General features: G+C 39.9%; 1 protein-coding gene across 8 annotated transcripts in view; it reads left to right on the top strand.

The window, feature by feature from the left end:
• The window catches only part of SRGAP1 (SLIT-ROBO Rho GTPase activating protein 1), a 268505-nt gene that overhangs the window by 185579 nt on the left and 62034 nt on the right, over positions 1–20892 (top strand). For all 8 annotated transcript variants that reach the window (XR_012380756.1, XR_012380755.1, XM_025883134.2 and 5 more), the window contains exons 7-8: positions 10391–10612; positions 12598–12699. Coding sequence is in view for 6 of the 8 variants with exons in the window: in XM_025883134.2 (XP_025738919.1) it covers positions 10391–10612; positions 12598–12699 (324 nt within the window). In the remaining 2 variants the exon portion in view is untranslated. The remainder of the gene's footprint in view (positions 1–10390; positions 10613–12597; positions 12700–20892) is intronic.

Raw genomic sequence — 20892 nt, 5'->3', positions numbered from 1 at the left:
GCTTCCTTTGATGGCATTCAGGAAAAGCTGCCTTTGGTTCTGCTATTTGAGCAGAAAAGTGAGCTGGAGAGCCACATGCCTAGATGGAGAAGGAATCCCGCATACAGGACTGGCAAGGCTCAGGGTATAGAGGCTGTGGCGTGTTTGGCAAGCTCAAGATGCTCAAAAAGTAGCAAAGCAGGAGGCCAGTATGGCCAGAGCAGAGTAAGCAAGGAGGAAGGTTCTGGAAGAGAAAGTAGGCAGAAGCCAAATTACTTAGGGTCTTTTGTGTCCTAAGTGTGGTGGAAAGCCACTAAAGGATTTTACTCAAGGATTACTCAAGGAAGTGACATCATGTGTTTACATTTTAGAGACTCACTCTGGCATCTGGGTGGAAAACAGACCAAGGGAGGTGATGAGAGTGAAAACAGCGAGCTATATCTAGAGTCTTTTGCAGTTGTCCAGGCTAGAGATGGTGTTGATTTGGACTGGCGTGGCAGCAAGAGACTTGTGGGAAGTGGTTGGTTGGATTCAAAATATACTGAATAGGAATTTGATATAGTAAATGAAAAGAGGGATAAACAGACTCCTCAGCTCAGGTCCTGAGTAACTAGGTTAACAGTGGTGCCTTTTACAGAGGTGGGGACCATGGGGAGATGTGGGTCGAAGGGCAGGGAGCAGTGGTTCTGTCACGTGTGTTAAGACTGAGATGCCTGTTGTGGAAAGGACAGTATAGCTTCCCCAATACTAATGGCACCCATAGGACAGGCTTAGCACTTCAGGAGAGTCATCTTCATTGTCATAGATATTTATTGAGCTCTTACTGTGTGACAGGCAGGTGTCCAAGCGTAATCTCATGAAATCGTCACAAACCCTGTGAGGTAAATACTATTTTCTACACTTTATAGAGCAAAGAACGGAGGTTTATGTAGGCTGGATAGCTTGTCGAAGGTCACACAGCTAGTAAGTGGTAGGCTTCATACTCAGACTTTTTAACCTCCAAATCTAATTAACTCTGATGTAAATAAGTAATGGTTAAATATATCAAGTAATTTTCAATTTTAAGAAAGGATGGACTTTTAAAAGATCAGCCTTACATTTAAAATGGAAGTAATTCTCAGATAATACAACTTCACTATGAATTTTACAAGAAATGGGTTTGTTGTCATAGTCAACTGATGCTGAATCCTCTCTTAGTGAAAATTATGCATTCATTGACTCACTTTGAAGGCAGTCAGAGTGTGAATGTGTACCTTCTAAAATGGCTGCTTATTTTGTAGGAATGTAATTTGCATATATAGTGGTGATCCTAAAAACCATTAGGCTTGACCCTTCCTTGTGAAAAAGACTGATTATTATGCAAAGGCATCTAGAATCCTTTATGCTTTGTGAGCTTATTTAGCAAAATCACTTTTATAGTGAGCTATGTAATAATTATTGGAAGAGTTGTTATTTCTCTAATGAGAAAAAGTCAAGCCAACATTTTTAATGCTTAACGTTTTATATGTGAAGTGACATGGAAGATACTAAATGTGTCTTGACTGAATCAAAACAATATAAATAAGAACTCAAATTGAGACCTTCTTTATATACATCTCCAGTTTCCCTTGATTTCTACTCATGTCATTAATCTATCTCTTTTCTTATAAATTTCCTATGCTAGACCATGATGAATGGATCTGTTGGTATAAAAAAACAGTCATACAAATTTTCCATAGAATTTGTATTTTATTATTTATTTTTTAAAAGATTTTATTTGAGAGAGTGAGAAGGCATGAGCATGAGTGGGGGGGAGGGGCAGAGGGAGAGGAAGAAGCCGACTCCTACTGAGCAGGGAGCCCAACGTGGGGCTTGATCCCAGGACCCTGAGATCATGACCTGAGCTGAAGGCAGACATTTAACTGACTGAGCCACCCAGGCCCCTAGAATTTGTGTTTTAAAACTAGTCTTTTATTATTACAGAATTAGTACATGTACATTGTAGAAATTAGAAAAAAATTATAAGCAAAAATAACATGATCACCTTCTTACCACCCCAGATCATCACTGTTAACATGTAGACTTTTTTTGTGTCCACGTATATATACATTTTTATACCAGAAGAGTATGAAATCATATTATACAGCTTTTTAACTACTTTTTTCAATCATTGACCCCCATCTTTCCATTTCAGAACATTGTTAACTCCTCTAATAGCCAGACCATATTCCTTTTTATGACCCCCCAAAAAAACATTTCACAGCTAGTGTGTCTAGACTAGACCAAATTGAGGATCACACGTTGCATCTGGGTGATGTGTTCCTTTAGTCCTTTTTTTTTTTCCTTAAGTCTAACAAAGTCCCTTGTTGAGGAGACATGAACAGTTGTTCTTCAGAACATCTCAGCTTCTGAATTTGTCTCTATTCTTTGTGGTGTCAGTTAGCCTGTTTCTCTGTTTTCCTATATTTCCTACAAAGTGAACATTATATAAAGGCTTGATGAGTTCAAATTAAGCACTTTGCAACAGATTACACCATAGGTGATGTTGCTGTGTCTTAACCCACCAATAGTGACGCTAAAATTGATCACTAGTTTGGGGTGATGTGACTTTGATTACCCCATGATATTGTTAAGTTTTTGCCCCTTGCAACAAACTATGGGTATTCTGAAACTTCTTGAGTTTAGATCCTATGAAATCGGAAATACACTAATTTGTAACTCAAAACTGAGCTATAATTTACCTCAGTCAGCAAAATGCTTTTTTAGAATACAAATTAATAAGGTAGAAGAAGGTCCAAGGTAAATTTTAGTTTGTAGAGTAACAGTCTCTTAGTTTGAAGTCAGGTGGGAAGTGGGACACAGAGTTAATTTCACAACAAAATGATGTTTATTATGTCACTTGAAGAAATACGAATTTGGGGCACCTGGGTGGCTCAGTCGGTTGAATGTCGGTCTCTTGATTTCATCTTGGTCATGGTCTTAGGGTTGTGGGATCAAGCCCCAAGTCGGCTCCAAGCTCAGCGGGGAGTTTGCTTAAAATTCTTTCTCCCTCTTCCCCTCCCCTCACTCACATGCTCGTGCACTCTCTCTTTCTCTCAAATAATAAATCTTTTAAAAAAAGAATAAGTACAAATTAATAAGAAATATATTGCAAATATTGGCCAAAGGAAATTTACTTGGTTTGGGAGAATAAAGGCATAATTATAAAGGAAAATAGATTGTAGTTTTATAAATCATAGGTTTCACATTTGTAATCATTAATATCTCCAACAATAAGTGCAAAAAAGGCTGTAACTGATTCTGTTTAGAATTAGGATGCATTAGAAGCTTTACAGCCCAGAAGAAAAATCATGCAGGCAACAAATATTTGTAATTGAATGCTGAAATTTTCAAGTGATTATAATTTGCTAAGAGGACAGTACAAGTCTTATTTCCCACAATCCAATCAAATTCAGCATTCTGTATATCTGGAATTCTTCAAGCAACTGGTAATGTAGCCTCTTTCAGTCCAGTTCCACACCTGCCCACCCTCAAAAGGCATTCAGAGAAACAAAGTCCTCAACAGCAGAATTCCATTGGTGCTTTGTCCCAGAGCATCTGCCCAGTGATAATAAAGTATTTGTTATCCTTTTAGTAGAGTTTCATGGTTTCCAGTCACTCCCTGTAAAAGTTTGCAGGTCACTTTGGAGTTTGAAGGATAATCTTTGTAACTTTTGTAGCATACGGCAACAGAATAATCCCCTACTGCAGCTCATTTTCTTGGTAAAGGTATCTGTCATGTATTTTATTAGCCATTTATACAGAATGAAATTGAAATTAGATTACATCATATACTCCATGCCGTGTTTACTCTATCATGTCTAAGTAATCAGCTGTCCTAAAGCTTTTAGCCTTATCCTTTTGTCTCTAGAGACATGTGTTTAATTAAAAAGCAACTTACTCAGAGTTCAGATTTTTCTTAATTAGACTTAGCCCCATACATAATGGTATTTAGATTTATCCATGAAAACCTGCCAAATTGTAATAGTGCAGTCCCCATTAGGCCTGCACCTTTATTAGGAAGATGATAAGAGATCATGGTAAATGGCTTAGGATAGTGTAGTTATCATGTAAACTGATTTATGTTTTTATCCCTTTGTGATTGAAGGCGTATTTAAAAACTGAAATGAGTTGGATGACTGAAGTAGATGGCTTTAAAAGTTCCTTCCAGTGGAGATGCCATGGGCTTTTGTTAAAAGAAGCTGCGCCCACCTGTTTTCCACGTCCAGCATAGGCTGCTCTCGGTCTCCAGTGCTCAGTGCTCCATCTTGGCCAGACTTCTGAACGTTGAAAGTCACCTACGGCATGTTCCTTGGCTTTCTACCTCCTGGTCCCTTGCCTTGAATACCACATGATGGCTCCTAGATTTTTATCAGCAGCCTTGGTCGCTGTCCAGGACTCCAGATTTGTATGTCCAGTTGCCTACTGGACATCTCTACTTGGATGTCTGATAGGTGTCTTGAACATGTCATACACTCAACTTTTTATACCCATTTGCCCCTATCATCGTCCTCATTCTTCACACACATAACAACTTTTTCTTAACCATTTTTTGCACCTCAGTAAGTGGCACACCTTTCCACCCATTTGTGCAAACCGAAAACCCAGTTCTTGCATTTTCCACATATAAATGCATCAGACAGTCCTGTCATCTGTGTCCCCTAAATATCCCAAACCTGCTGTTTCTTGCTGCTTGCACTGTCTCCTAGACAAAGCTCTTCATCTCCTGCCTGCACTTAGCTTTCTGAGATGGCACCCAGCTTCTAAGACCTTCTAATCAGTAATCCATTCTCTTCCCAAGCAGCCAGTGTTATTAAAAAAGATAAACTAGACCTGCCGATCCCTATTTAAAACTCTCCAAAGGCCCCCCATTGTCTTTAGAATAAAATTTAAACTCTTCACCAAGACCCATGTGAACTGGCGCCCACCTGCCACTCAGTGTCATCTTCTTCAGCTTCCTCCTAGTTACTATGCTTCGGCTACGTTGGCCTTTCCGTTCCCCAGACCCTTGCCTTGGGCCTTTCTACTTTTTGTCTAGAACGCTCTTCCAGAGCTTTGCCAGATAGAGTCCTTCTTTTCATTCATGTTGCACTCAGCTGCCCTGTAAAAAAGAACAACACCCTTTCCCCCAGCACTCCCTATTTTTCTATCTTCTCCATAGCATTTACCAGCCTGTTTGTTTGGGCTTACTTTATTTCTTCTCTCTCCTCCTCTGTGATTTGATTCAGCATAGTTATAGAGATATGGTCTGGGGAAAAATGCGTCTGGTGGCAACTTCTCTGAAAGAAATGATTGCCCATGGGAGTGGGAGCTGCATTAGGCCACAAATGATTATTGGTCCTACTCATCGGCTCAGGCATGTGCGACCTCCATTCTCCTCCTGTTTCCTACTTTGTATCCATTTCAGTGTACATTTTGGCCTTTTTGTTGCACAAAAGAAACTTAAAACAAGTTTTGCTAAATGTTTGGCCGTGGTTATTAAAGCAGCAGCAAGAATTAAATTGTCAGCTCTTTATGGACTCTCAGGAACCCAGACATGAGAGCATGTGTGTGTAAAAGATGCCTGTAGAATTTTAAACATCCAGTTCAGTCCCATGAGATGCCCATCCCTCACAAAACAAGTTTGTGGTTTCTGAGGTGAAGCACTGAATAGTAGCTAGAGAGGAAAATAGTAAGGGACAAAGATAATTTATTCAGAAGAAATCAGCTTTCTTCGTTTGCAGCAAAAGCTGTGAACTTAACTTTTTCTGGTCCTTGGAAAGCCTACCCAGGGTTATGTGAAAGGTGTTTTTGCAGTTGTTTGCTCAGGTTGCACTATTGTAGAAAGACTCAAAACAAGGGGTAGGCCAAGTCTTTACCCAACGTCCATGACTCTGGAATGGTCAAAGCCAAAGCTTATTAATGAAAAGCCAGAGATGGAACCCAGGGCAAAAGATCATGGAAGCCTTTCTGATGGAGGCAGGAATGATGAAGTTAAAGTGGAATACTTCTGCAGAAGACTTCCTTCCCTCTCCATTCTCATGAAAACTGTTTAATTCTGCAGTCACATAGAAGCTTGGGGCTGCCCTCCAGCCACTTCTGGGGCTGCCCTGCAAATGCCATTGGCTATTACTGTTCAGAAACACGTAGGTGGGACTTGTTTCCATTGGAGTTCCATTATCTTCACTCCCATCTAGGACCAACCTTCTACCCAATAGGACTTCTTATGTCTTAAGAGTTTATGCAAACAAATAAACAAAAAGTTATCTTCCTGAATAGCTGTGATCCATTTATACATGACTCTGTAACCACCAAGTATATTTCAGCCGGCCTCTCAGCCTTTGGAACAAGTCGAAGTATTTGTCACAATCCTCAAAACCTGAATTTCATCTTTATTTTTGAAACTATTTGCAACCCTTTTGCCTAAAGAAGTTAGCTTACTGTGGCGATTTAGACTAATAATACCTAGTGGGATATATCTTGGCAGCTGTTAGAATATTAAAAAATAAAACAAAACCAAAAAAAATACCCTTCTACTTCCAATGCTCTTTCCTTCCCCAGTTTTAATCCATAATTTTATGTATCCATTCAGTTTTTCATCCATCAGAACAGCACTGTTTTGTTTTTGTAAAATATCTTATTGGTTTCTAATGTATTTTCATCATTAAATGCACTTGGGTTATAACTCAACTCTGCAGAAGCTGGTCTTTCATACTGTCATTAATAATTCATAACCTCCATAGAATTACTTTAGGCCTTTTAACCAAGTATCATGAATCTTAACATATCCAGTGTCATTTTAGCATCCAGTTTAGAAAAAAAGGCGATTCTGTGACTGGCCTTGCTGTCTCAGGAGACCTTGAATAAGAATTTTATTCGTGTTTCTTTTAAAGGACACTTGAAAAACCTAGAGCTTAGAAAACACTGCATATCAGAAGTAACAGAATCATGCTAATTAAGTGACTTTACAGACTGTTAAGCTCCATAGGGATCAGAGAAGGAAATTGTCCATCAAGCTCATCACAGAAACCTCCACATGAGGTATAGCATTCAAAGTCCAGAAGACACCTAGGGGGTCCTCTGGATTGGATACGAAGCCACATGCATACTTCTCCCCAGCATATTAGGAAACCACCAATGAAAGCCGGCTACCTTACTAGGTCCAGCGCTACCAAATCCACCTGGGTGAACTGAGTGGCATGCAGAGTACTGTTGTAATTTTGACATTTCCTCCCCAAAGAAGCAACTCTTAGAAATTTGAGGAGCAAACTGTTTAAGTCTGGGAATAATAAAAACTTAAACGTGTATTTTTCCGAACTCTACTTCAATTAGGTAGTTGGGGTTGAATTTCTTTATTTTTCTTCCTCTTTTTCCTTTGTTCTTCCTCTCTTCCTTTCTGAGCTGAAAAGAGACTCGGTTTAGAGGGGGGACTTTTCTCTAGGTTGTTTCTTGCCTCAGTGTCAATTTTCTGTTAACTCCCATTGGGAACCATTACTCATAAAATAAAGCAGCTTATGTGATCTGCTTCATTATAATCAAGCCGAATTGGTCTTCTTTCAAAATAGTTGGGTGTGTTGAAGCACTAGTACATTTCAGAGAAATGAGGCCCATTTCCTTTACCAATTCATGTTTGCACAAGATGAGGTATTACTGAAAGAATAATTTTTTCAGTCCCTCTGATGTGTATAAAATGGCTACACAGAACCTTTATGAATTTCGAGGAGCAAATGAAATAAAAGAGGACTTTTCTCATCTGAGACTAGAATTTTTTAATTAGCTGAAAATTATTCTCTATATTTGAGTGCAGCTGAGTCCACTGAAAATGTACCAATGATGAGACTGCTGCATTTCACAATTGTATTTTGCTTATATTTGTAATTTTGATACGGCAGCTTCTTTCTGCTTTTTTAAATCAAGTAATATTTACTCAAGTTGATTCTCTTGCCCGCTTGGAGAAACAGTACTCCCAGTGGACGGGGTTATGGGACCTTTTTTTAATCAATGTTTTAGTGCGGTGCTTCTCAAACTTCACTGTGCATATAATATCACCTATGGATTTTCTTTTTTTTTTTAAGCTTCAGATTCTAATTCAGCAGGTCAGGGCTGAGACCCAAGATTCTGCATTTCTAGCAAGCTCCAGGTGATGCTGATGGTCTACAGACCATACCTCGAATAGCGAGATTTTAGAATATCTCTATAGAAAAATCCCAAATTTAATAATTCTGAAATTGGAGGGTGAGGGTAGAATTAAATATGTTGACATTTTTAAGGACAGGTCAGTGATTGAATCTGTGCCTTCATAAAGGTCAGTCTGATGGTTCATATCCTGGTGGATGCATCCTTTTATGGAGGTTACTTCCTTTGTGCCGGTCTACTACTCTCTTAATAGCAAAGTAATGAACAACCTATATGCAGATTCCTTGACAATGGAGATTACGTTTTACTGTATTCTAGTCTTCATATTCCTGGAGCCTAGCAAATTTCCATGCACCTAATAGATGGCCAGTTAGTGGGTTGAATTGAATCAAATTGAATTGATTGAATTGCTTTGGAACAATATAGGGATCACCTGGTTTTGTACCTTTCTAGACCACTTCCCTTTAAGAGATTTATATTGTGGGACGCCTGGGTGGCTCAGTCGCTAAGCGTCTGCCTTCAGTCAGGTCATGATCCCAGGGTCCTGGGATCAAGTCCCGCTTCGGGCTCCTTGCTCAGTGAGGAGCCTGCTTTTCCCTCTCCCTCTGCTGCTCCCCCTGCTTGTGCTCTCTCTCTCTCTCTCTCTCTCTCTCTGGCAAATAAAAAAGAGATTTATATTGCTTCTATGTATAAATTTAAAATTCTTTCAGTAATTTATAACTGACCAATATCCAGAGTTATATTTTTTCAGTTATATTCTCTTAAAATGCAACATGAAAAAATAAATGCAAATACAAATTAAAGGTAATGAAGATTTAAGAATCCCAAAATTCTACGTCCACTAAAAGGACTTTGGCAGTCATTTCTTATCTACAAATTTTATTCTAGGTCCTGAACTTTTTTGGCAGATTCAAACCTGTTCTTCTCACTTCTGAAAGAGTATGGATTATTATGGAGTCATCAGTAAATTATAAAAATCCAGATTACAGTTAGTATGTTTATGTCCTACAAGGATTTCAATAAATCATAGTATCAGTAAGCATGAAGAAATTTAAATGCTGGTTTTTTATTATTTCCTTTCAGTATTTGGTTTTGCTGCTTTTATTTTTTAACAGCTTTCTTGAGATATTATTCACATACCATATAGTTCATTCATTAAAAATCTATAATTGGCTTTTAGTATATTCAAAGTTGTATAGCCATCACCACGATCTATTACAGAATATTTTCATTACTCCAAAAAGAAGTCCTGCAGCCCTTAGCCACCACCCCCCCCAGTTCCTCCATCCCCTAGCAACCACTAATTTACCTTCTGTCTCTGCAGATTTACCTATTCTGCACATTTCCCATAAATGGAATCCTACAAGGTGTGGTCTCTGGTGGCTGGTTTCTTTCAGTTAACATAATGTTTCAAGGTTGATCCTACATGTTGTAGCATGTATCAGTACTTCCTTCTTTGTTATGACTGGATAAGGTTTCATTTTGTTTATTTATTAGTTGGACATTTGGATTGTTTCCACTTTTCAGCTATTAGTAATAATGCTGCTGTAAACATTCATGTATAATTTTTTTGTATGAAAATTTGTTTTTATTTTTCTTATATATATTACTAGGAATGGAACTGCCAAGTCATATGTTAACTCTGTGTTTCACTCTCTGATGAACTGCCAGACTTTTCCAAAGAGGCTGCAATATTTTACATTCCCATCAGCAGCATATAAAAGATTCCAATTTCTCTACATTCTCCCCAATGCCTGTTATCTGTCTTCTTTATTATAACCAGACTAGTGGGTGTGAAGTAGTATCTCATTGTGGTTTTGATTTGCATTTCCCTGATGACTAATGATATTGAGCATCATTTCATGTGCTTGTTGACCATTTGTGTATGTTTTTTGAGAAATGTCTGTCCAATTGCTCATTTTTTAGTTGGGCTATTTGTCTTTTCATTATTGAGTTGTAGGATTTCTTTATTCTAAATACAAATTTTTAAAATCAGATACGTGATGTGCAAAAAAATTTCCCATTCTGTGGGTATTCGTTTTACTTGATAGTGCCCTTGAAGCACAAAAGTCTTCAAATTTGATGAAATCTAATTTATTTTTTTCTTTTGTTGCTTGTACTTTTGATGCCTTATCCAAGAAATCAATGCCTAATGCAAGATAATGAAGGTTTACTCCTATGTTTTCTTCTAAGAATTTTATAGTTGTTGCTGTCACGTGTAGGTCTTTGATCCATTTTGAGTTAATTTCTATATATGGTATTCTTTTATTTTTTTAAGTGCTGTGATCTTGGCTACCATGCAAGTCTGAACAGAGCCCTGAGAACATATCTGTCTGCAGAGTATAATCTTGAAACTTCCAGACATGAAGGCTTAGACATTATTGAGAATGCGGTTGACAACTTGGAGCCCAGGAGTGATAAGCAGAGATTCATGGAGATGTACCCTGCTGCATTCTGTCCACCAATGAAGTTTGAGTTTCAGTCTCACATGGGTGATGAGGTCAGTAATTGATTGTTTTAAAACTAATGAATTGTCCTTTCATTGTATTAGTTAGTTACTCTTCACCTGCTATAACCTACTAAGAGTTGTCAGAATTCCCAGTTGTGTTCTCTCTCCTGCCTTTGTTTGGGATCTTAGCTAGTTATATCCTAAGATCAGCCACTTCCACCTTCCCCCCCCCCCCCCCCCCCCCCCCCCACAACCACCTTTTAAAGCAAGGGTCGAGCACTCAGATGCCTACAGAGGCCAAACCTATGTACAAACTCAGTTGTTTGTAAGCAGTACACAGTCTCAGGATAGTTAGTCCTTCCTCCACCTCTAGACATTCAAATTTAAATTCAAAATGAAACATTTTGCTGGCCCAACAGAATCTCTCTGAAGACTTCTTGTAATCTTCATTTAAAGATCCCAATAAAGAAAAATAATTGTAAATGACAGGAGCACGGGAGAGAGGGGGGAAAATGCAGAACATTTTTTAAGACTCAGATTGTCTCCAAACTGGTAAAATGAGCATTAGAAATGATATATCTTAGGTTCTTTATATGAATTTAGCTTTCTGTCCTATTTTACCCAAGGAAGAAAATCCATCTAAGCTGTGTATGAGTTGCAGTGGTATATTTTATCGTCTGCAGCCGGGAAAACAAGAAGAACCAATTAATGAGTACACTGTATAGCACTTGGTCTTCTAGCTGTGCAAAACAATACTCATAGATTAAAAACTCAATGTTAGCTTATTGTGGTGACAGTATGTTTTTAAAAATAGATAAAATAGCAATGACAGATTTCTTTAATGTCATACTTTTTTCTGAGACACCTAGTGTTAAGATTTATAAGATATGTGTGTGCCTGCTGTATTTCTAACCCAATTTTATATTTGCTTGATCTGATAAATTACTCGATGAGAAATGGTGAGCGGTTTTTATGCCGATAGCACATGAATTTGAGAGACAGATGTCTTATCCCACCCAGAGTTATGTTTCCAAAACCAAATGATTACTGTTACAATTTTTCAGTTATGGATATGTCAAACATAGAATGATAAAATATCACAGATAAGTGATTTCAATTGGGTTAGTTTCCCCCCCTCTTTTTTTTACTATTATTTTTAATAAAGTGAGTCTGTTGCCCCCTTTTTATAGCAAGTTCTGCTACGGAGCAATAATCTCGGTGATGTTCTGGGGACTCCATAAAAGGAAACCCCCATCTGCCGAGAGCATTTCTATGACAAGGAACATGAAAAGAAACTTTGTTTCTGGTGCAATTTTAATATAACTAATATAATTAAAAGGCTCTAATTTTGACCTTAACCGTAACTGAGATCAGATTACAAGAAGTGACCTCTTCACATTCATGGTGAGTCACACGATTTGGCTGATATTGGGAAGGCAAGCCATGGTTGAAAGATGCCAATGGTTACATTTTCTGAGTCTTTCCTCTGTGCCAGGCAGTGTTCTAAGTGCTTTCTGTGCATGAACTCACTTCATCCCCACAAGGACCCCACGGTGTAGGAAATCTTGGTATCCCCATTTCACAGAGAAGGAAGCTGAGGGTTAGTAACCTACCCCGGTCACCTATCTGACTGCAGCCAGTAGGCTCTCCTGTCTCCCCTACTTTTGCCTCTGTGGTTCATGTGGGCCCTCCTTTGCACTCTGCCCTCTGCCCCTTAATCATCCCAAATCCTACCAGTGAGACATCAGCATCAGAGCTCCCTCTCCAGCAACTGGCCCGTTCTTAGATGCCGCGGAGCTTCCTGCAGCTGCTGTCTTCCCCGTCGTGTCCAGGCCATGCAGCTGCGTTCTGCCCTTGCCCCTTATGTAGCATGTCCGTATTTAACACTGAAGCTTTGAGGTGGCTGTTAAAAGTAAAGATGTCATTGGAATCTTGAGGGGATCCGTGTGACTCATGCAGCATCTAAGTAGGAAACCTGTGCCTCTGGAGGCCAGCTTGGTGGCCCTGTTGTAACTGCGGTTTCTGATTCCCCCCAGGTGTGTCAGGTCAGCGCCCAGCAGCCGGTCCAGGCCGAGCTCATGCTCAGGTACCAGCAGCTGCAGTCCCGACTGGCCACGCTCAAAATCGAGAATGAGGAGGTGAGCATGCTTTCTGCCCTGCAAGTCATCTGAATTCTAACATACACTGGAAGACATTGTCACATGACCTAGGCATATTTAACATTCCAAATGCAATCTCTTCATCATGCGTTTTCAGCTAAATCATGGTTCCTAAAATACCCCTTGTCGAAGATAAATGCAAAGATTCTGTATTCTACCAGAGATGAATCCTTTACCAGGGATTTACTACATACACACATAAACACACATTTTATTTTTAAATTTATAATTCATACTGAAAATAGTTCCCATAAATGATCAAATTCAACATATGTGTCCAAGAATACACAAGTGTGGAAATAAAACTTGACTGACATGTTAATTTAATCCTAACTTCTGAAATTAGTAATTTCTTTGCTTTTTTGTATTCTTTAGATTTTTGGTACTAAACATGGCATTACTGATCCAATTAGTACAGAAATCATATTTTAAAATAGTACTTGAATGAGAATAGGAAACTGTTTATTTGCTGATATTAGTGGCTTTACGTGGATAGAACATAAAATGTGAATTATAAATATATGTTGAGCCAGAAAGCAGTCATACAGTTCAGCTGCCTATTTCTGAAATTAATTTAATTGGATCCACGTTCTCCTTAAAATATGAACCACAAATGTTTCTAAGGCTCTCAGTCATCACCTACAGGAACCCAAATCAAACTAAACTCAAGTTAGAAAGTTTACTTACTGGTCAATGTTTGCATAACCTCAGGCATGATGGAATCTGTATTCTGATGATATTATCAGGAATCTCTCCATCATTTTGAAGTTGTATCTTCACATGTGTTGGTAGTTGTTTTCCCTCATACTGGGATAGCCCAAACTACATGGTCCCTATAACTTGCCATCTCACCCCATCCCAGGGTCCTTATCTCTGAACTAGGATCCTTTATTGGCCTTACTTCAATCATGGATACTTCTGGACCAGCCATTACATACAGGAAATGGGATTCTTTCATGGATCAGCTTAGATATTGTGCTCATGCATAGAGCCCTTTGACTGACAACTCCACCAGAAATATGTATTTCTAGAGACAAAAGAAAACAATAACAATAATTCATCTTGAAATGAATTACCAGAATGCACTTTGATACCCTCTTTTATTTTAATCTCATGGGATGTTATGAACTCTGTGAACATATATTTGATTCTGTTAAGAAACAGTGATAATGTTTCTAGACCAGTCTAGTTTGGTCAAAATCCCTTGCAGCTTTCTGTCTTCCATTCCTTCTAACAGAACCAAACCAGCCCTTATTCACACATGTATTTAAGATGCAACCATGTGATTAAGGCTTCAGTCGCTGTGTAAAATCTCACAGATGAGCCTTTCCAAAGGAAAGCTATTGCTCTTCTGGAGGTGTTTTTGAGCTTGGGGTTTTGGCGAGGCATCACAAAATACTTGCCTGATGCAGTTTACTGGATCCTAATAGATCTACAGTTTGTACATCTAGTGACTTCCAATTTGTGTGTGTGTGTGTGTGTGTGTGTGTGTGCATTCTCCTGTTTTACTTGGAAACAGTCTCTAAACTCTAGGAAAATAATGTGTTCTTCACAAGGTCAAAACTGGCAGCCCACAGACCTGTTTGGTTTGGCTCCCACGTTTTTGGCCTGTTGAAAATGAGCAAGTCTGGCGACGCTAACCCTGCATTGCCTCATGAAGGGAAGAGCTGGTGTATTTGAATTCCACTTTGCCATAGTCATTCAACTCCCAGTTTTCTTACATTGGACTATTCCATTTCTCTTGCCTGTCTGGCCTCTGCAGGCCTTTGAGGTTTTGACCCTTAATGTTTTCCCTTTTGAGCAGAATGTAGAGAAGCACAGGGTCCTTATAAACTAATAGTGGCAAGCAGTGCTTTCTGAGGGTTAAAAGCATTTATCATAGAAACAAATGAATTAGATTGTCCTGATGTTTCCAGTGAGCATGACTGGTGGTTTATGATCTGCTGGGTATGGGACAAATGCACTGTCATAGAATGGGATTTCCAATGAAAGGAAGATTTAAATTGGATTTTTTTGTTTTTAAGATTTTATTTGACAGAGAGAGACACAGCGAGAGAGGGAACACAAGCAGGGGGAGTGGGAGAGGGAGAAGCAGGCTTCCCGCTGAGCAGGGAGCCCGATGTGGGGCTCGATCCCAGGACCCCGGGATCACGACCCAAGCTGAAGGCAGACGCTTAACGACTGAGCCACCCAGGCACCCCTTAAATTGGATTTTTGACAATCAGTAGATTTCCATTGATAGAGAAGAGGGGAAAGTTGTTTCAATATATTTCAAAATGCCCTGGAAGAACCTTGGTTTCCCAGAGGAATTTGGTCATCATCCAGTCTCTCCTTGAGGCTAAGTCAAAGGTGAAGCTGAAGTCAGATGACAAGAGACTTTGAGAGCCAACTTAAGGGATTTTGACACTGTGAGTCAGCTCATTTCAGTACAATAAATATTTGTTCATCAGCTTCTACGTTCCACATATTTTGCCAGGTGTAGGGAGTACAGTGATGAATGTCATAGTTCGCATCTGTCTTGGGTGAGGGCCAGACTATAACAAGTCATTTATATAATGCAAAAAGTAAGGGACGTAACTTGGGAACAAAATAGCAATCATTCCTGATTTGGAGTCCTTTATAGCACTCTTCTCTACCATAAATAAAGAATTTGCCTCTGATCCTCCACTGATAGAGGTCAAAAAATTGACACATTGCTCTCAAACCAAAATATACAAGTAAAGAAACATGTATAATTCTCTGCCTCTGCACAAACAGAAATACACAAAGTCCAAAAATCACTGGAAAGAGTTCATTTAACTAAAAATAATTATGACTGCCCAGTGAAAAGATAAAAGTTGAAAGAGAATCTCATCCAAGTTTACAAAAAGCATGGACAGTGCAGCTAAATAGAATATGAACCTCTTCACCAAATCTTACACAACTACAAATAATGGGCACCATTTGAAACTGTAGGAAGCCTTTTTAGAAGGGAATTTCCATGCTAAGAGCCTACAGGCCATGGACAAATTTTGTTTGCTTTACAGTGCTTGATTTTTAAAAATTAGTTGCTGTCATTTAAAAATTAGAAGTTTTGAATAAAACTATCTGTTTCTAGTTTCTAAACAATTAGAAAGTCTGATCATACTAGACCTGCATTTCTGCAGGACAATAACTGGCTGGAGCTGAGATGCTCCGTTTAGACAGAGAGCATGTGCTTCCTGTTTGCCATGCTCCCCACTCAGCCCACTTGCCTTATTGTCACTACTTCCTTGGCCCTTGAGGATATATGAGTTTGCAGCACCGGCCTTAGAACAAAGAGAGCAGTAAGCATTTGTGAAACGGCCTCAGTATACTGGCACATGGTAAAAGCTAAATGAAGTGTCGAGAAGGGCTTCATCGAATTTGGGGTGGATACAGATTTATAATGGATTGTTGTCTCCTCACAACTTCACATTTGCCTGTTAGGCCTTTCAGAATGAGCTTTCAGTTTCAGTATGCTGCACACTTGCATCACTGGTACTTCAGTCGTAATGATTTCAACCTCCTGTCGGCCCACCAACAAATATTTATTAGTGCCCACTGTGGGTTGTACGCATAGAATTGGAGCAGAGCCTGCTGCCCACACAACTTTATCCTCATTTTTTTTTTGTTTTCTTTTTCTTAAACACTTTCAAAGCAACCTACATCTAAATAATCATTGATACCTTTCACACTATAAATATTCTCTAAGCTTGTTTCAATCTAATGTTGCACAGTCTTGCACACATTCTTCAAGTTCACTTTTAATCTTTGTTTCAGGGATTTCAGCATGGGGGTCATTCCCTCTGCTCCTTTCTTTCCAAGCTAGCTCTGGAGTAATTCCCATAGACTACAGTTCCCTTTTCTTAGAGTTCCTCTTTCCGCCCTTTATCTAGACACAGCCAAAGAAAAGGAGAAGGAATTGTCTTAGTAGAGCAATTATGCTTTTCATATTTTTAGTACAGCCTTAGTTTTAAGTAGTTTGCCCCATTTGCCCCAAGTAGATTTGTCCCCACATTTGGTCCAGAAGATAAGAGTTTTCATAAGTGATCACTTCTGTGCCATGACTAAAACTTCATGTATAAAATGAGTTTCTCTTAAGTTATAGATTTATCCCCCTGAAGGGAATGGAAGAGAGAGGAGCCTGTGATTCCTCAATTAATTTGCAACACTGTTTAATGAACTGACAACCCCGTATAAATTTTCCTGTCTTTACTTAAAAGCTTTAACTGACAGTTTACTAGGGAGTAATTCATAGACTGTTCCAAAAATATATTCCTTACACAGGGTATTTTCAGCCGTAATGAACAAGATTTTATGTAAACATTTGAAACAGTTTTCATGGCCTGGGTACTTGAGAGAAGTAAGAGAGATTTTGGTTATACCTTGTAGAAAAATCACGTTGCCCCCCAAAACATCCCATAATACCACTGACTGCCAAGTCATGGAAATCAGCGATCAAACCCTTAGGGGTATTGTCAGATTCTTCTAAGACTTGGTATAAGATGTGGAGCTTGATAATTACCTAATCATAATTACTATTTTTGATCTTCTCTGTGGCTTTAACTTCATTTTTTCTTATTTAAGTATTTTTTTTAAGTATTTCTTACTTGCCTGCAACCTTCTATTGATGAGGTTAACAGTAGGAACCTAAGTAAAAGATAACTGCCATTTATCTGTCAAATGATAGCATTATCTTGACCAAAATTGAAAACAAGGATCAACTGTCATTCACAAAAACACTTTTTTTTTTAAAACATGTGTTTTTAGAAGCAGTGTGTATGGTGTGTGTGTGTGTGTGTGTGTGTGTAGTTTCAAATAAGCTTTAACTCCCTGACAGAAACAACTTGATCCAGAAGAATACCAAATGTGTATGTGTGTGTGTGTGTTTGTGTGTGTGTATATATACATATATATATATATATATATATATGTATATATATATATATAGTTTCAAATAAGCTTTAACTCCCTGACAGAAGCAACTTGATCCAGAAGACTACCAAGCAGAGTGAGGAGAGTTTCTGGAAAGGGTCTAAAAATGAGTCATGGGATAGGGCAGCCTAAATAGAATGGTGGAGCTCAGGATGGCTGTCAGCAAAGCAAGCACATGTTGTTGGTGTGTGCTGAATGTTTCTTTGACATCTGTGGATTTGAAAGGAGGATGACTTCAACCTCTACCGTTCATTCACTGAACCTTTTGGATAATCCCCTGTGTCCCAGGCACTGTGCTAGTGATGAGAGATACAAAGATTAATAAGCTGTCTCTAACCTCAAGTTGCTCCCACTGGAGATGGACAACATAGCCCTCTCAACGGTGTGGCAGGTCCTTGTGAGAAATGGAATTGGCATCATTCACCTCATTCCCCAGCAAAGGCAAGGTCACTGGCATCTGTACCAGGAACGAGGGAAGGCCATGGCAAGATGCTCTGCTTCTGCTCCTGCCTTCTGTGGCCTGTGCTGGCAATAAGTTTCTGTACCCTGGACTGGTTAACTATGGCATTAATCCAGTTTCTCTGTGTGTGTGCATGTGTGTCTGGTCTCTTTCTGGTGATTTTTAACCCATCTGAAATGATATAGTGCTGCATTGAAATGCATCCGAGGTCAGTCATGGCAAGAAGTAAATAGTTGGGGAAGGGAAGGCAGAGCTGGGGGTCATCTTCACAGATGGGCTGATGAGTCTTAAAGGATGAATAGGCCTGTGTAATGTGCAAGGCACAGTGTCATAAAACAATATGTGTGTTAGAGGTTGGATTGTGTCCCCCCAAAATTTATATGCTGCAGTACTAACCCCCAGTAGTTTAGTATATGACATTATTTGAAGACAGGGGTCTTCACAGAGGTAATTAAAGTGAGGTCATTAGAGTGGGCCTTCATCCAGTGTGATTGGTGTCCTTTTATAAAGAGAAAATGTTCACACAGAAACAGAGAAGGCCGTGTGAAGAGACACAGAAGATGATCATCAGCAAGCCAGGAACAGACCTTCCCTCATGGCACTAGGAAGGAACCAGCACCTTAATGTCAGACTTTTGACCTGTAGGACAATAAACTGCTGCTGCTGAAGCCCCCAGCCTGTGGTACTTTGTGACGGCAGCCCTGGGAAACTAATACAGTGTGTTCAGAGAATAAAATCAAAACAACTGTTTTGTTTCCTCCAATGGTTATAGTGTCATGTAAGTAAAAAGGCAAATGAGCCAGTCTGCAGTAGCCCACGGAAGTCACCTCTTCTGTCGTTCATTTTGATTCTCAGCGCAGAGTCCCGGCCACCTGGGCACTCCTCCAGTGCTGTACATTCTTCGGGTTTTTCATAAATTTCTTGTCACGTTTTTGGCCTCTCCTACCAAAGCTAACTGCATTTTCCTGCTGCTAATAGGGAGTCATTACAAGCCTCATATTAGCTGTTTCATAGTTGCCTCATTATATTCCCTCCTTGTGGCTTATTAACATGACTTGTGTGTCAGAACCTGGTGTTATTCTTCGTCGAGAACACCCCATGGGATAGTATGTAGTCCCAGCCATCCTGTCTGGTGTTTTCTGTCACATCCTTTATTCTTCCTGACAATTCCAAATTTAACCATGACACTCTTGCTTCAGAGAAGAAAGTTGAGAAAAGGGAAAAAAAAAATGGTGTTGTTGACAATGACAAAAATCACAGGGCTGCTGCTGGGTCCACAGTTTGGGGGCCTGTTACTGTGGGACCTGCTGGGTGTGGATCCTGTCTGGTCCCCGGGCAAATGGTACTGCCTCCAAGACCTGGGGCAGTAAGGCTGGTGCTGGGACAAGGGTCCACTTCAGGGCCCACAGTCAGTCCACAGATAGTCTGTTACCAGGGTCTTGAATGGGCGTGACACCTACCAGTTTCCTGAACAGGTTCCTAACAGGTAGGATTGGCTCTGCACCCCAGCTGAAGGGAGCTGGTGCCTGTCCCGGATCCACCCCAGGATGCATAGCCTGGGCGAAGGTGTATGCAGGCCTGCCTCCAGGAGCACGGACAGACACGTCTCCCACCTGGAGCCAGGTTACAGGGCCACTTCAAGATCTGCAGATAGATGGAGGTCAACAGGTCTGCCTCCAGGAGCACTGAGAAGCATGCCTTCTAGCAAGTCCCTGTTAATGGAAGACTGCTCCATGACCAGGGCGGAGAGGGACTGGAACCCCATCATGGGCTGCTTCACTGTCCATAGCTGGGACCACAGTCAGCAGGCCTATTACTTGAAGCCCAAGGAGATGCGATTCTTCTTGGGTCCCTTGGCAGGTAGTTCTGGTGACAGGACCAAAGCCAAATAGGACCATAATGGAGTCCCCAGGGGGACCTGGCTATTTCTGGGTCAGTAGCCAGGACCAGGGTTGGCAAGCCTCCCACCTGGGCCCAGGCCTGCTTTCTCAAATTGGTCCTCCTCAGTCCTGGGCTCCACCAAGGTTTTACAAGTCCTTAACCTGCATCCCAAAGCTCCCACAAATGCACTTTTGTCCGTGGATGGCCGCCAGGTTACTGTTGCAGTGGGGCAGGGAGGAATATGTACAAGGGAACCTCCTATTTTGCTGTCTTGCTGATGTCACCTCTGGGGTGGTGAGTCTTTTCATTCAGCCTATAAATATGTAATCATGACTTCCTTAAAGTAACCACTTACAGTATTGTTTTTTTAAATAACCTTTAATATGCTTTTTTCCAGTTATATCTCTCCTTTGCATTGTGTACATCCCCAGCAATAATGACTAAGTTTGTTAATTTTCTTTGTACTTTTTTGTTTTATTTTATCACATGATCTCTTTTAGTATCAGAACTAACACTGATTGCCATTACTTCTTCCCTAAACAGTAGTTTGTTGATTAAAAGAAAAGAGTAATTGAAACTATTTCTACTTCCTGTAATAGTGAACTGAGTCACTCAGCTGATTATTTCACATTTCACTGTCCTGAACAAGGTGTCCGGCCAAGCCTGAAGTCCATGGCAGAGAGAACCATATGTAGCCAAAAGGAAGAGCATCAAATATTTTGAACAAAAATAAAACCCAGTGATTCAGAACTATTAGTTCCCTGATTAGCTTGAAAAATAAGTAGACATTCTCTCTAGAAGATGATAGTCTCACCCTAGACTTCAGATAACTACCAAAACATCCAGCAAACAGACGTCAGATCACAGAGAGATGCCCACAGGAACTCCAAATATTG

This window comes from Callorhinus ursinus, unplaced genomic scaffold, assembly GCF_003265705.2.
Source record: "Callorhinus ursinus isolate GAN/ISIS: 27379988/994484 unplaced genomic scaffold, GSC_fseal_2.0 scaffold14, whole genome shotgun sequence".
In the NCBI taxonomy this organism is placed as follows: Eukaryota; Metazoa; Chordata; class Mammalia; order Carnivora; family Otariidae; genus Callorhinus; species Callorhinus ursinus.
Note: the sequence above shows the minus strand (reverse complement) of the source record. Positions and strands in the feature narration are given on the sequence as shown.